This window comes from Neoarius graeffei, chromosome 6 (assembly GCF_027579695.1).
Source record: "Neoarius graeffei isolate fNeoGra1 chromosome 6, fNeoGra1.pri, whole genome shotgun sequence".
Lineage (NCBI taxonomy): Eukaryota > Metazoa > Chordata > Actinopteri > Siluriformes > Ariidae > Neoarius > Neoarius graeffei.
The window spans coordinates 61,375,925-61,390,033 of NC_083574.1; the positions used below are offsets into that span (position 1 = coordinate 61,375,925).

Consider the following 14,109-nt stretch of genomic DNA (forward strand, 5'->3'; position numbering starts at 1 on the left):
CGCCGAGTGCGCGCACACTCTGAACTGAATCAGCTCTGCGCATGCGCCGTGCGGCACAAAAAAATGGCAGCCACCATGAAGGAAGGAGATCCGGAGTTTTCAAACATTTGCTTAAGTGTGAAATCGCAAAATGGTATTCTAGCAAACAACAAAATAGTAAAGATTCAGAAAAACAAATCATTCAGTGATCATTTTAATCGTGTAATTTCATCCGAACTCGGCCTAACGCTCGATTTAGAACTACAAAAAGTCCGTGTGTCGGACATTTTAAGTACCTTTTGTAAAAGTTTTGCAAATGTTGCAGTCAGCATTTAAAATGCTAACTTAAAGTTTTTGTACAAGTTTCAGTTGATTAAACTGTCATTTTATTAAATGTGTCTGCTTTTGTAATAAAGTACTGAAAGAAAAAGCAAACACAGCATTGCGATTTCTTATCCATCCATTTAAAAAAAAAAAAAAAAATCCCTCCCTCCCGACTGAATTTTTTTGCTCACCCGGTGGACAAGAAACTGATTTTTTTTTTTTAAGGATGGCCTTATTTGTTGAAGTCAACATTCATAATATGTGTTCAATTCCTCTGATTGCTCGTATTCTGATCTAACCGAGAGCGGGGGTAACTGATCAACTGCTCACAGTTGATCTTTTTTTTTTTTTTTCTTTTTCCTCCTAAATTTTGGACATCTACCAATTCCCTACCCATTAGCTTATTCTCACCTATCGCACAACAACTGACAAGCTTGGGAGGGTTCAGTAAGCACATGGAACATATGAAACCATGTGCTTGGGCTCCAATGGAAAACACTATCTACCTCATTCTGCACGCATAGTTTGTAGATGCCCATGATTTGAGTCGTATTACTCTCGTTGACAGGGGAGTGAGTAATACAATCTAGAGCGCTCTACTCTCCCACCCAGAGAGCATGGCCAATTTTTCTCTCCCGACTCCCAGCTATGGAAGGCAGATAGTTAACGTTTCATTTTTAACTTGCAGCACCAGTCAAAAGTTTGGACATGCTTTCTAAGTCAAGTCAAGTAACTTTATTTATACCTGAAAGTAAACTTGTTTACCTTCAGGTATAAATAAACTTGTTTCAATGTTTTTTTTTCTTTATTTTTATTAATTAAAAGACACTTCATGTCTTAAGGGGCTTTTCTACTACCAACGCGGCTGAGTTGGGCTGAGCCGTGTGGTGCTGAGTGGGGCTGCTGGAGTTGCATTTCGACTACAACCGCGCTGAACCGCGCTGGCTGGAAGTGGGTGGACACATTGGGTGGAGTTAGCGAAAGTGGGTGGACGTCATGTGATGTCGTTAGGCGGCGCAAACAGTGACGTCAGTGACCTTTTAAGCGGTAGTCTCACGACCCGAATAGTAAACAGTCAACATGGAGGACATGGAGTCGTTAGTGTTGCTGGTCTTGGTGCTGTGGCTTGTTGTCACCGACAACGCCAACAGATACTGGCAAGAGCGTATAGATGAGGCGAGGCGCATAAGGCTTCGTAATTCTTCTTCTTCCAGGTTTACAGTGTTTACAGATCCCAGCGTGCTCGCGGGGCGTGTGTGGGCATGTGAGGACACTCCTCCTCACCAATCAGTGCACAGGGGAGTGTCTCCTCACGCCCCTAGCCCCACTCGGCTCGGTTGGGCTCACTTCAGCCCCACTCCAAAACCGTGCGAGTTTTGGGTGCTGAGTAAGGCCGAAGTGAGCTCAGTCGTGCTGCTCTGAGGTAGTCAAAACGCGAGCCATGTTGGGCTGAAGTGAGTGAGCTGAAAAAGGGTAGTGGAAAAGGCCCATTAAAGTAATGATGGATGTCGTTTCTCATTACTTAGCTGAGCGGTTCTTGACATAATATGGATTAGGCCAAAAAAAAAAATAGTGTGTTTCCGGTAACATGAAATACTAAAATAAGGTCGGTAGGTAGGAAAGTGTTTTTTTTTTTTTTTTTCTCTTAATTTTTTTTTATTTTGTTCGAAAAAATTAACACAAGTAAACATCTTACAAAATAGTATTTTGGCACAGAATCCTTTATACCACACATCATAATAAAATAAGTGTTTTAAATCTTTAAACAAATAAAAAAAATATCGCGAGAGTTCGAATTATGATCTACGGAAGCGATATTTTCATGTAATAACGTGAAAACACCTTATCAAGAAATAACGTGAAAATAACGTCCTAGGCTAGGCTACTTCCATTAAAAGCAGACGGCCTAGCCTAGCCTACTGTAGAACTTGGGTCGAGCAAAAACACCGAGCACAAACATGGCTGAATCCTGAATGACTCCTATTTGTATAAATAGGGGACTACATAGGCGACAAAATGTACTGTTTTTCCTGCCATGGAAGTGCACTTGTATACTGAAAAGGAAGCAATTTGCATTACAGCCTTGAATGAGGATTCAAAATGGCGGCTCGGCTCAGTTTTCCCTTCCTCCTTCCATGTTTATGCAGGAGGGCTGATAGAAGTGGCGAAACGTTTTACTTTTTATCATTTCTTTCACGACTTGAATGCGTTGAAACAAAAAATTATGACAAACTAACGCCGCTTACACTAAAATATCGAGGGAAATTTGTAATAAAAACTTTACGGTCGGCAATTTCAACGCGGAAATTCTCGATCAGTCGGGTTACCGGAAACGCACTATTTTTTTTTTTTTTTTTTTGGCCTTACTATAGTTGTGTTGAATAGAGCTGTTTACTTTATTATTATTTACTGTTTGATCTCAAACGCATTAAGAAGGCAATAAATTGCACTAATTAACTTTTGACACGGCATACGTGTTAATTGAAAAGCATTCCAGGTGACTACCTCATGAAGCCGGTTAAGATAATGCCGATTAGTGTGTAAAGCGTCAACGCTGGCCACTCTGAAGAATCTAAAATATGAAACGCATTTTGTTTTTACCACTTTTTTTAGTTTACCGCATCATTCTATATATGTTCCAGATGTTTTGTCGTTTTGATGTCTTCAGGATTGTTCGACAATGTAGAAAATGGTCAAAATGCAGAAAACTCTGAATGAGTAGGTGCGTCCAAACTTTTGACTGCTACCGTATATACGTTTTTAGATCCAGAAAATATATGGGATGTGAACACGGGGAAATCCACTGTCTTGCTTTAGCATTTCCCTGATACGAGATCTCTTCTTTTAGCTAGTGGAGGTGAAGGGCCCTAATGACCGTCTGTCCCAGAAACAGCAGCTCTGGCTGGATGAGCTGCAGAAACTGGGTGCTGATGTTGAAGTGTGTCACGTCACTGCTGTTGGAGCTCGTGGAGCGCGGCTGGAATAGAAACGAAAATTGCCTCCATGCATACTGCTGCACGAATGGACAGAACATTTCACTCATGCTGGTAAATTTTCTCTGAAGACTGTTGAGATGGGCCTTGTATGGATGTGCTGGTTTAATGCAACAGTACTTCTGATACTTGTTCTCTGCTCAAACTATAACACTACCACATGTATTAAGTATAATACATACAGCGCCCTCCACAATTATTGGCACCCCTGGTTAAGATCTGTTAAAAGCTTTAAAATAAATTGTTTTTATTGCAGGAGCATAATCTCACACTGAAAATTGTAGAAAAATGCAACCTTTAACTCAAGTGAATTTAAAAAAAAAATCCCTGACTAAGAAATATTTTTCATAAAATCACCTGTTACACAATTATTGGCACCCATAATTCCTAGAAAATAAATGTAATTGAAGCATTTCTGTCATTTCTACAGTAGTTTATAAAGTTGATCAGAGTATCCAGGAACCTTTAATTAGTAATTCATCACATCCTGTTTCCCTGGGGTATAAATATGATGTGACACAGAGGCCTATTTCTCTTATCCACTCTTCAACATGGGAGAGACAAGAGAACACACCATTCAAGTAAGGCAGATGTGTGTCGACCTTCATAAGTCAGGCAATGGCTACAAGAAAATAGCCACTCGCCTACACCTGCCCATATCTACAGTCAGAGGAATCATCAAGAATTTAAAACAACTTGAACAGTGGCAAACAAGCCTGGACGGGGATGCAAGTTTATCTTGCCACCACGCACAGTGAGGAGGATGGTAAGAGAAGTAAAAAGTTCTCCAAAGCTCACTGTTTGAGAATTGCATCAAAGAGTAGCATCTTAGGGTCACAAAGGCTACATCCACACGACAACGAGATTTTATTTAAAAAAATATTGCGTCCACATGGGCAACGGATCAGTAAAATATCAGGTACATATGGCAACGCTTGCTGAAAACGATGCAATACACATGCCACACCTCTGCGTGCGCTGTAAGACGGTCCCATCGGAGACACCAGAACAATAGAAGAAGTAGGACGCATGCGCATAAACCCCTTCTTCTACCCTACGTGAAGCACTCAGGAACAAACACACAACAACAAGAAGAAGATGGCTGCGACTACGCGAGGAAATCGTGCCTTCTGTGTGTACAAATTAGTTTTATTAGTGTGCATAGTTTTATATAACTTAATTTTCTTATTGTGTGTGAACATTTTGAAAAGCATTTTTATATAATTTATATAACTTTTTATATTGTGTGTGAACATTTTGAAAAGCAGTCTTATCCAATAAAAAAAAATGAAATTCAAGAAATGGCTCAGTTACTTGTTTATTTAAAAGAAAAGCTGTATACAAAAGTGAATGCAATGCAGTGGTTCATACAAAACAGTGAGAGTGCTGCTTGTTCTAGTCATGTGGTTGTGACGTCATCGTAAACAAATCCGTTCTACTCATCCAGACGACTTCGCAACGGCGCCGTTGCCAGATTTTTCCACTCTGGAACCCGTTCTCAAAAAATATCGTTTTGGGGCACCCAAAACGCCGGTGCCGTGTGGACGCCAGGCCGAAACGATAAACAATTTTATCAGATTCACCTGAATCCGTTGCCGTGTGGACAGGGCCAAAGTCTCCATAACAACCATCAGGTGCTATCTACGTGCCAACAAGCTGTTTGGGAGGCATGCACGGAAAAAGCCTTTTCTCACTTACAAGCATAAACGTAAACATCTGGAGTTTGCTAAGCGGTACTGGGACCATGTGCTTTGGTCAGATGAGACCAAGATAGAGCTTTTTGGCAACAAACACTGTTGACGCAACACAAAAGATGAGTATGCGGAAAAGCACCTCATGCCCACTGTGAAGTATGGGGGAGGATCGGTGATGCTGTGGGCCTGTTTCTCTTCCAAAGGCCCCGGGAACCTTGTCAGGGTGCATGGCATCATGAACTCTTTTTGAAATACCAGGACATTTTAAATCAAAATCTGGTGGCCTCTGCCTGAAAGCTGAAGATGGGTCGTCACTGGGTCTTTCAGCAAGATAATGACCCTAAACATGTGGCCAAATCTACACAAAAATGGTTCACCAGACATAAAATCAAGCTCCTCCCATGGCCATCTCAGTCCCCAGACCTCAACCCAATTGAAAACCTGTGGGGTGAGCTGAAGAGGAGAGTGCTCTGGACGATTTAGAGAGATTGTGCAAAGAGGAATGGTCGAAGATCCCTCTCTCTGTATTCTCCCATCTTGTGAAATGTTATAGAAGATTAAGTGCTGTCTTGTTGGCAAAAGGGTGTTGTACAAAGTATTAACATGAGGGGTGCCAGTAATTGTGGCACACATGATTTCATGTAAAAGAATTATTTCTTAATGTGGGATTCCCCCCCCCCACTGAATAAATGCACTTGAATTAAAGGTTGGATTTTTCTTTTTTTGCATTGTTGTCCTATATTTATTTATTTATTTTTTTAAAAAATGAATTTATTAGAAGCCTAAGAACATATCTTAACGAGGGGTGCCAATAATTGTGGAGGGCGCTGTAGTATGAAGAGATGATTGAATTTCTGTGGCTGCTGGTTTAGCTGTTTCATTCATTTTTTTTTTAAATATAAATTATACTTGTATTGAAATTCTGGGAGAAAATAATGAATAATTAATAAAAGTAAGTTTGGAAGGCTATCCTGACTCATATTACTGTTAACTATTTTTTGTAAAAAGAAATGTAAATTTTAGGATGTCCATTTTTTTTTTCTAGGAAAGTTTCTGAAACTTGTGAAAACCTTCTCTCCATTATCCATAACCGCTTATCCTGTACAGGGTTGCAGGCGAGCTGGAGCCTATCCCAGCTGACTACGGGCGAAAGGCGGGGTACACCCTGGACAAGTCACCAGGTCATCACAGGGCTGACACAGAGACACAGACAACCATTCACACTCACATTCACACCTACGGTCAATTTAGAGTCACCAGTTAACCTAACCTGCATGTCTTTGGACTGTGGGGGAAACCGGAGCACCCGGAGGAAACCCACGCGGACACGGGGAGAACATGCAAACTCCACACAGAAAGGCCCTCGCCGGCCACGGGACTCGAACCCGGACCTTCTTGCTGTGAGGCGACAGCGCTAACCACTACACCACCGTGCCGCCCCTCAAACCTCATAATAGCATTTATTTCCATATACACAAAGGCACTGGGAGCACCGCTCATTCAATTCCAAATGAAAACATGAACAAAATAATCAATTTTAAACTGAAAATGAAGAAAAAAGTATAATAGGCTGTTTAAAAAAAAGCAGTGTCTGCATTTTCATTTACAAACCTGAATATTTACAGTGTAAACTGAAATTTGTTTGCAGATTTAGCTTTTCTCAATCACTGAACTAATAGTTGTATAACCTTTATTTCTGATAACTGCTTTCCATCTGTGTGGCATGGAGTCAATGAACATCTGACACCTGCGAAGAGATATTCCAGCCTAAGCTGACTGGACTACATTCCACAGTTCTTCTGCATTCTTGGGTTTTTCATGAAAAACAGCATTTTTGATGTCACTCCACAAATTCTCAATCGGATTGAGGTCTGGAGATTGGGCTGGCCACTCCATGACGTCAATCTTGTTGGTCTGGAACCAGGATGTTGCCCGCTTGCTGGTGTTTGGGGTCGTTGTCCTGCTAAAACACCCATTTCAAGGGCATTTCTTCTTCAGCACAAGGCAACATGACCTCTTCCAGTATTTTGATATATTCAAACTGGTCCATGGTGCCTGGTATGCGATAAATGGGCCCGACTCCAAAGTATGAGAAACGTCCCCAAACCATTATGCTTGCACCTCCATGTTTTCCAGTCTTCACAGAGTACTGTGGCTTGAATTCAGTGTTTACAGGTCGTCTCACAAACTAACTGTGGCCTTTAGACCCAGTAAGAACAATCTTGCTCTCATCTGTCCATAGAATGTTGCACCACTTCTCTTTAGGCCAGTCAATGTGTTCTTTGGCAAACTGTAACCTTTTCAACACGCCTTTTTTTCAGCAATGGTACTTTACAAGGGTTTCTTGCAAATAGTTTGGCTTCACATAGGCGTCTTCTGATTGTTGCAATACTCACAGGTAACTGAAGATCTTCTTTGATTTCCCTGGAGCTGATCATTGGATGCTTCTTTGCCATTCTTGTTATTCTATGATCTATGCGGATGGTAGTATTTCTTTTCCTGCCACGTGTTTCGGGTTTTGTTTGCCATTTTAAAGCATTTGAGATAATTTTAGCTGAGCAGCCAATTATTTTCTGCACTTCTTTGTGTTTTGCCCTCTCCAATCAACTCCTTGATCAAAGTTCTTTCTCCTTCGGTACAATGTCTGGAACGACCCATTTTACTCACTGAGCAAGGGCTAAAACCAGCAGGTACAACATTTGCTGCCCTCCTTCTTTAAATAAGGACCATAATTGACTAGCCTGGGCCCGCCCATCCTAAGCGTGACACAACACGGGGGCCTGTTGCGAGCTTAGTCTGGCCAGGCAAGCTATCTACAGCTCTTCCAAGCTCCCGAAAAATTGGGAACCAATCAACTTTGAGCATCTCCAACGGCCCTGGGTAGAGGCGTGTTCAAGGCACTGACGTAGTAGAACTGCGACCGGAAGCCATAGATTGTTTACAGAATCATGCTGTATTGAAAGCATTCAACGGGAAGTTCTCATTGAAAATGGAGCAAAGAGCAGCCCTGGAGGTATTTATTGAAAGGAAGGACGTTTTCGCCTTGCTCCCGACCGGCTTCAGTAAGAGTTTAATCTACCAGTTAGCCCCGTCGCGTCACATACGTCAGAGGAAAAAGTGATGTGATTGGTTTAAGCTTCGTCACAGCCTTTTCTGGCTTCGACCAGTAGCAAACTGAGGCATTTCAGGGAGGCGGGTCAACCACAGGCTCTGGGAAACGGTTGGGCTTAATATCTTGGCCAGACCAATAGCTCGTAGAGCTTTGTCGCGTTAGCCAGACTAATAATTGACACCTGTATCTTCACAGAAGGGCGGCACAGTGGTGTAGTGGTTAGCACTGTCACCTCACAGCAAGAAGGTCCGGTTTCGAGCCCCGTGGCCAGCGAGGGCCTTTCTGTGCGGAGTTTGCATGTTCTCCCCGTGTCCGTGTGGGTTTCCTCCGGGTGCTCCGGTTTCCCCCACAGTCCAAAGACATGCAGGTTAGGCTAACTGGCGACTCTAAATTGACCGTAGGTGTGAATGTGAGTGTGAATGGTTGTGTGTCTATGTGTCAGCCCTGTGATGACCTGGCGACTTGTCCAGGGTGTACCCCGCCTTTCGCCCGTAGTCAGCTGGGATAGGCTCCAGCTTGCCTGCGACCCTGTAGAACAGGATAAAGCGGCTACAGATAATGAGATGAGAATGAATGACCTCACTAATTGAACTCCACACTACTATTAATTTGAACACGCCCCTTTCATTAAATAAGTCAATAACACCCAATTAGCAGAGTGCATGTCATGATTTGATTCTGTTGGTTGCCCATTACTCGGCTACACCTATTTTTTTCCCCCGTGTTGTATTATCTTTTCTGCCAAAATCAGTAATTAAACACATTTGTGATGTCAGACTGCTATTATTTTGCACATAACTGTATGCTGTCCAATCATTCTGCCACAGAAAAAGAACAGTTCAGAGAAATTACTGAAAGCCTAAATATTGCCATGACGTTCATATCCAGGATGACATTCATGTCACTGTATGTGCGTGCAAGGTACATTCCAGTCTTGTGTTCAGTGTCCCCAGATCCACTGTGAACCTGACCAGGATAAAGTGGCTACTGAACTCCAGATCTGTCACCATGTCTGGACTTTAGGGACACGCCGTTATAGTTCTTACAAAGAAGGTGTGTTATTCTAACCATTGTGCTCTTTACTTTTCAATGAAAATCCAGTTAGAAAGTGTAACAATATGCACAAGATATGTTTAAAGGTCAGCATTTTTTCAAATAAATATCGTTGTCCAGAGTTAACGTTTTGTCGAGACCAGATTGATGTACAAACCCGAACACAGGCCAGCGCATGTTCTGAGCTGGAACTGATAACCGGCTCATGATGACTTTTTAAGATATTCGTTTCCATTTCAACAGTTTCTTGACACGGCAGTTAATCCAACTTTGCTGTAAAATTGTTTTCTAGGTGCCTCATAAATTTTAGCCCTGCAAGAAGAAGCAGCTCCAATGGATTCGGAAGAAAGTGGTTTTTATTATGACTGAACACACTGTGATATTTCTCTGTTTTTGTCCCGGGTCAGGTAGCAGTATGACTGATGAAATGAGACGCACCAATTCATTGAAAAGCGTTTCACGTGACTATTTTGGGAACAGTTTGGGGAAGACCCATATATGGAGATTCAGGAAAATTAGCGTTCTTATCAAACTCCATCATGCTTTTGGTATACCAACATTTGGTGTGCTATGTTGTACATATACTTTATTAGGAACACCCATCCACCTGCTGTTTTATGCAATTCTCTAATCAGCCAATCCCTTAAAGTGCATACACGGGTAAATTCAAGAGCAAGATCAATGTACAGTGCTGAGCGTAAATGAGTGCACCCCCTTTGAAAAGTAATGTTTTAAACAATATCTCAATGAACACACACAATTTCCCAAATGTTGACAAGACAAAGTTTAATATAACATCTGTTTAACGGGAAAGTAAGGTTAATAATATAACTTACCGGTAGATTACACATTTTTTCAGTTTTACTCAAATTAGGGTGGTGCAAAAATGAGTACACCCCACAACAAAAACTACTACATCTAGTACTTTGTATGGCCTCCATGATTTTTAATGACAGCACCAAGTCTTCTAGGCATGGAATGAACAAGTTGGCGACATTTTCGCAACACCAATCTTTTTCCATTCTTCAACAATGACCTCTTTTAGTGACTGGATGCTGGATGGAGAGTGATGCTCAACTTGTCTCTTCAGAATTCCCCATAGGTGTTCGATTGGGTTCAGATCAGGAGACATACTTGGCCACTGAATCGCTTTCACCCTGTTCTTCTTCAGAAATCCAACAGTGGCCTTAGATGTGTGTTTAGTCATGTTGGAAAAGTGCACGACGACCAAGGGCACGGAGTGATGGTAGCATCTTCTCTTTCAGTATAGAGCAATACATCTGTGAATTCATGATGCCATCAGTGAAATGCAGCTCCCCGACACCAGCAGCACTCATGCAGCCCCACATAAGGACACTGCCACCACCATGTTTCACTGTAGGCACCATGCAGTTTTCTTTGTATTCCTCACCTTTGCGACGCCATACAGTTTTGAAGCCATCAGTTCCAAAAACATTTATCTTGGTCTCATCACTTCAGAGTATATAGTCCCAGTAGTCTTCATCTTTGTCAGCATGGGCCCTGGCAAACTGTAGGCGGGCTTTTTTGTGCCTGGGCTTTAGGAGAGGCTTCTTTCTTGGATGGCATCCATGCATGCCATTCCTCTGCAGTGTACGCCATATTGTGTCATGGGAAATAGTCACCCCGGTTTGGCTTTCTTCTACTTTAGATAACTGCAGTGAACTTGCATGCCGATTTTCTTCAACCCTTCTCATCAGAAGACGCTCCTGTCGAGGTGTTAACTTCCGTGGATGTCCTGGACGTCTCTGTGAGATGGTTGCACTTCCATCTTTCTTAAATTTTTGTACCACTTTTGCTACAGTATTCTGACTGATAAGTAAAGCTTTGCTGATCTTCTTGTAGCCTTCACCTTTGTGGTGGAAAGAAATGATTTTCTTTGGGGAATTCTGAAGAGACGAGTTGAGCATCACTCTCCATCCAGCATCCAGTCACTAAAAGAGGTCATTGTTGAAGAATGGAAAAAGATTGATGTTGCAAAATGTCACCAACTTGTTCATTCCATGCCTAGAAGACTTGGTGCTGTCATTTTGTTGTGGGGTGTACTCATTTTTGCACCACCTTAATTTGAGTAAAACTGAAAAATGTGTAATCTAAGTTATATTATTAACCTTACTTTCCCGTTATTAGTTAAACAGATGTTATATTAAACTTTGTCTTTTCAACATTTTGGAAATTGTTTGTATTCATTGAGATATTGTTTAAAATGTTACTTTTCAAAGGGGGTGCACTCATTTACGCTCAGCACTGTATGAACAGGTGAATGTGCATTCTCTTGCAGGAAATTAACATAAAAATTAACGTAGATATAAATATCTTATGCCAAATTATTATGGCATGTTACAAAAAATAAAGAAAAGATCAGAGTCCTCGTCTCCAATTTACGAGTCTGAATCTGAGTCCGAGTCACGTCACGAGTCCTTACAATGAGGGCACGAGTCGGACTCGAGTACGATGAGCCTGGTTAATATGATCCCGAGTGGTCCACGGTCCATAAACAGTTCAAACATCTCATTCTGTTCTATTAGGAGAAATGTGTGACAAGCTGATATCTAAACAAAACACAAGTGAGAATCATTACATTTCTTGAAAAAGAAAACTTTAAAAAAAAAAAAATCTGGATATTTTATTTTGTATGAAACTCAAGTTTGGCAGTATCTCCAAAATCCTGTCAACACCTTTTTGTATTTTAATTTTCACACACAAGCTATTAAAAGAGTTTGCCATCTATGTGGAATTAATTAGCAACCAAAATGTTGAAAGAAGAGTGCAAAAGACAGTGGTTGAGACACATTATGACCTCGGTGTTATTAGAAATATAAGCTAATATAAATTCATTGGGAATGTATGCACTATACACTATATCCGGTGGTGGTAGCATGTTTTGACCACTGTGGACGTCTCCTCACCTTTATTCGTTAAAAAAAAAAAAAAATACACACAGGCTATAGTACGTGTTCAAATTTTATTTTACACCTCACTTTGTTGTACTGACAATCTGTTGATACTAATTACTTCCAGAACAGTGCAACAGACCTATTGTTTGAAATCCATTTTTTTTCCTTTTCTTCTTTTCTGCCACTAATTGCAATCACTTTGTCATGACTTTTACACTTGCTTCCACTAATAGGAATAAACCTTTTCCATTCTCTCAAGGACTGAAAGTCCCGTATTTCTGAGGCTGGGAGAGCGAAAATATAGATTTATAACCCTTTTACTTTCCTCTCTATCTAAGGTTTATGATGGGACTGTGTTAGATCAGCACACGAAGACATACAGTAGTGTTCACAATAGCAGCCATCATTTTTCGAACCGTGATGCTTAATAAAAGTTCTCTCCAGCCAAGTGGAAATCCAGTTAAAGGAAACTCTATCTATCAGGAGACCTGACTACAACCTTATTACCTTTGCTAAATGGCTCTCTCTGTGGCAATATTATGATGCCTGTATAAGTGCATGGGCAATAAAACAATTATATCCATGTTATTTCTTTTGGCAATAGAGTCAGAACCTGGTTATACAGCAAAACACTAAATACATATCTGTCCTGCTGTTTGCTGGAGATCTAGCACCATGTACAGCTTCATTTCAATCTTAACACCCATGATTCACAAAACTTCAGACTGGCAGTAGCACAATATTCAAGTCCCATGAGCTTAAATTAGTGGTGTAACAATATAACTTCCTTATAAAATAAGGAAATATGAAACAGTTGAAACTGGCTTCATTTAAAAAAAAAAAAAACCGTGAGTCAGAGCAAAAGGTATTTCTACTTTGTTTTAACAAATTACTGAAGAAAATAAGTGGAAGTGAACAAGTTCAAGCTTCACATCATTTCCATGACTAAACTAACACACAGTGGTGGTGGTTTGGTTATTTAATGTCCTCCTACTAACCATCCAACTGCGAGTTGGCCTAGTGGCCGGGAGATCGTGAGTTCTACTCATGGTCAGGTCGTACCAAAGACCATCATAAAAATAGTACCTACTACTGTCTGGCAAGGCACGCTGCAATACAGATATGAGTGGGGAGTCAAACTTTTGCGGTTACCAGAGGGCTAGCCCCCCACTGTAACCCTACTGTAGGTGAGAGGCTGAGGGCTATGGAAACGGAGATTGGTGCCACACCTATACGCCTTAAAGAGTTGGTTAGTATTGACACAGGAGACTGCCTGGGAAGACCAGATTCTGGCGTGAGAGGGGCTTTGACTTTTGACTAACCATCCATCCATTATCTATGCGACTTATCCATCAGGATCAAAGGGGAAGCTGGAGCCAATTGGGAGGTGGGGTACACCCTGGGCAGGTTGGCAATCTTTCGTAGGGCTAACACAGACATTCACACCTATGAGCAATTTAGAGTTGCTAGTTGACCTAATCTGCATGTCTTTGGACTGTGGGGGAAACCGGAGCACCCGGAGTAAACCCATGTTGGCACGAGGAGAACATGCAAACTCCACACAGAAAGGCCTCAGTCAGCCACAAGGTTTGAGCCCAGAACCTTCTTGCTGTGAAGTCACAGTGCTAACCACTACACCACTGTGCCGCCCCCTCCTACTAACCAACTTAATTGAAAATAGGTTCTTTACGATGGTTGACCTCCAATTACTGGAGTGGAAAACTAATGTACTTTACAAATCCACTTTCCAATGATTGGAAAAACCCTATGTAGTCTTCTGTTGTTGTAGCCTGTCGGACTCATGGTTCTACATGTTGTGTATTCCGGGATGCTTTTCTGCTCACCACAGTTGTAAAAAGTAGTTATTTGTTACCATAACAGTCTGGCCATTCTCGTCTGACCTCACTTATCAACAAGAGGTTTCTGCTTACAGCCTTGAGCTATATCTGCATGATTTTATGCACTACAGTGCTGTCACATTATTGACTGATGAGATAATTGCATGAAAACCAGGTATACACTCACTAAACAGACCCACT

General features: G+C 41.4%; 1 protein-coding gene across 2 annotated transcripts in view; it reads left to right on the plus strand.

The window, feature by feature from the left end:
* fan1 (FANCD2 and FANCI associated nuclease 1) overlaps positions 1 to 14,109 on the plus strand; it is a 92,303-nt gene that overhangs the window by 25,793 nt on the left and 52,401 nt on the right. Inside the window, exon 14 of one of the 2 annotated variants that reach the window (XM_060923969.1) lies at positions 3,152 to 5,937. The exons of the other annotated variant lie outside the window; for it this stretch is intronic. Within the exon in view, the coding sequence (XP_060779952.1) occupies positions 3,152 to 3,289 (138 nt within the window). The 3' untranslated portion in view covers positions 3,290 to 5,937. Of the gene's footprint in view, positions 1 to 3,151; positions 5,938 to 14,109 lie in introns of those variants that run through there. 2 annotated transcript variants of the gene reach the window in all.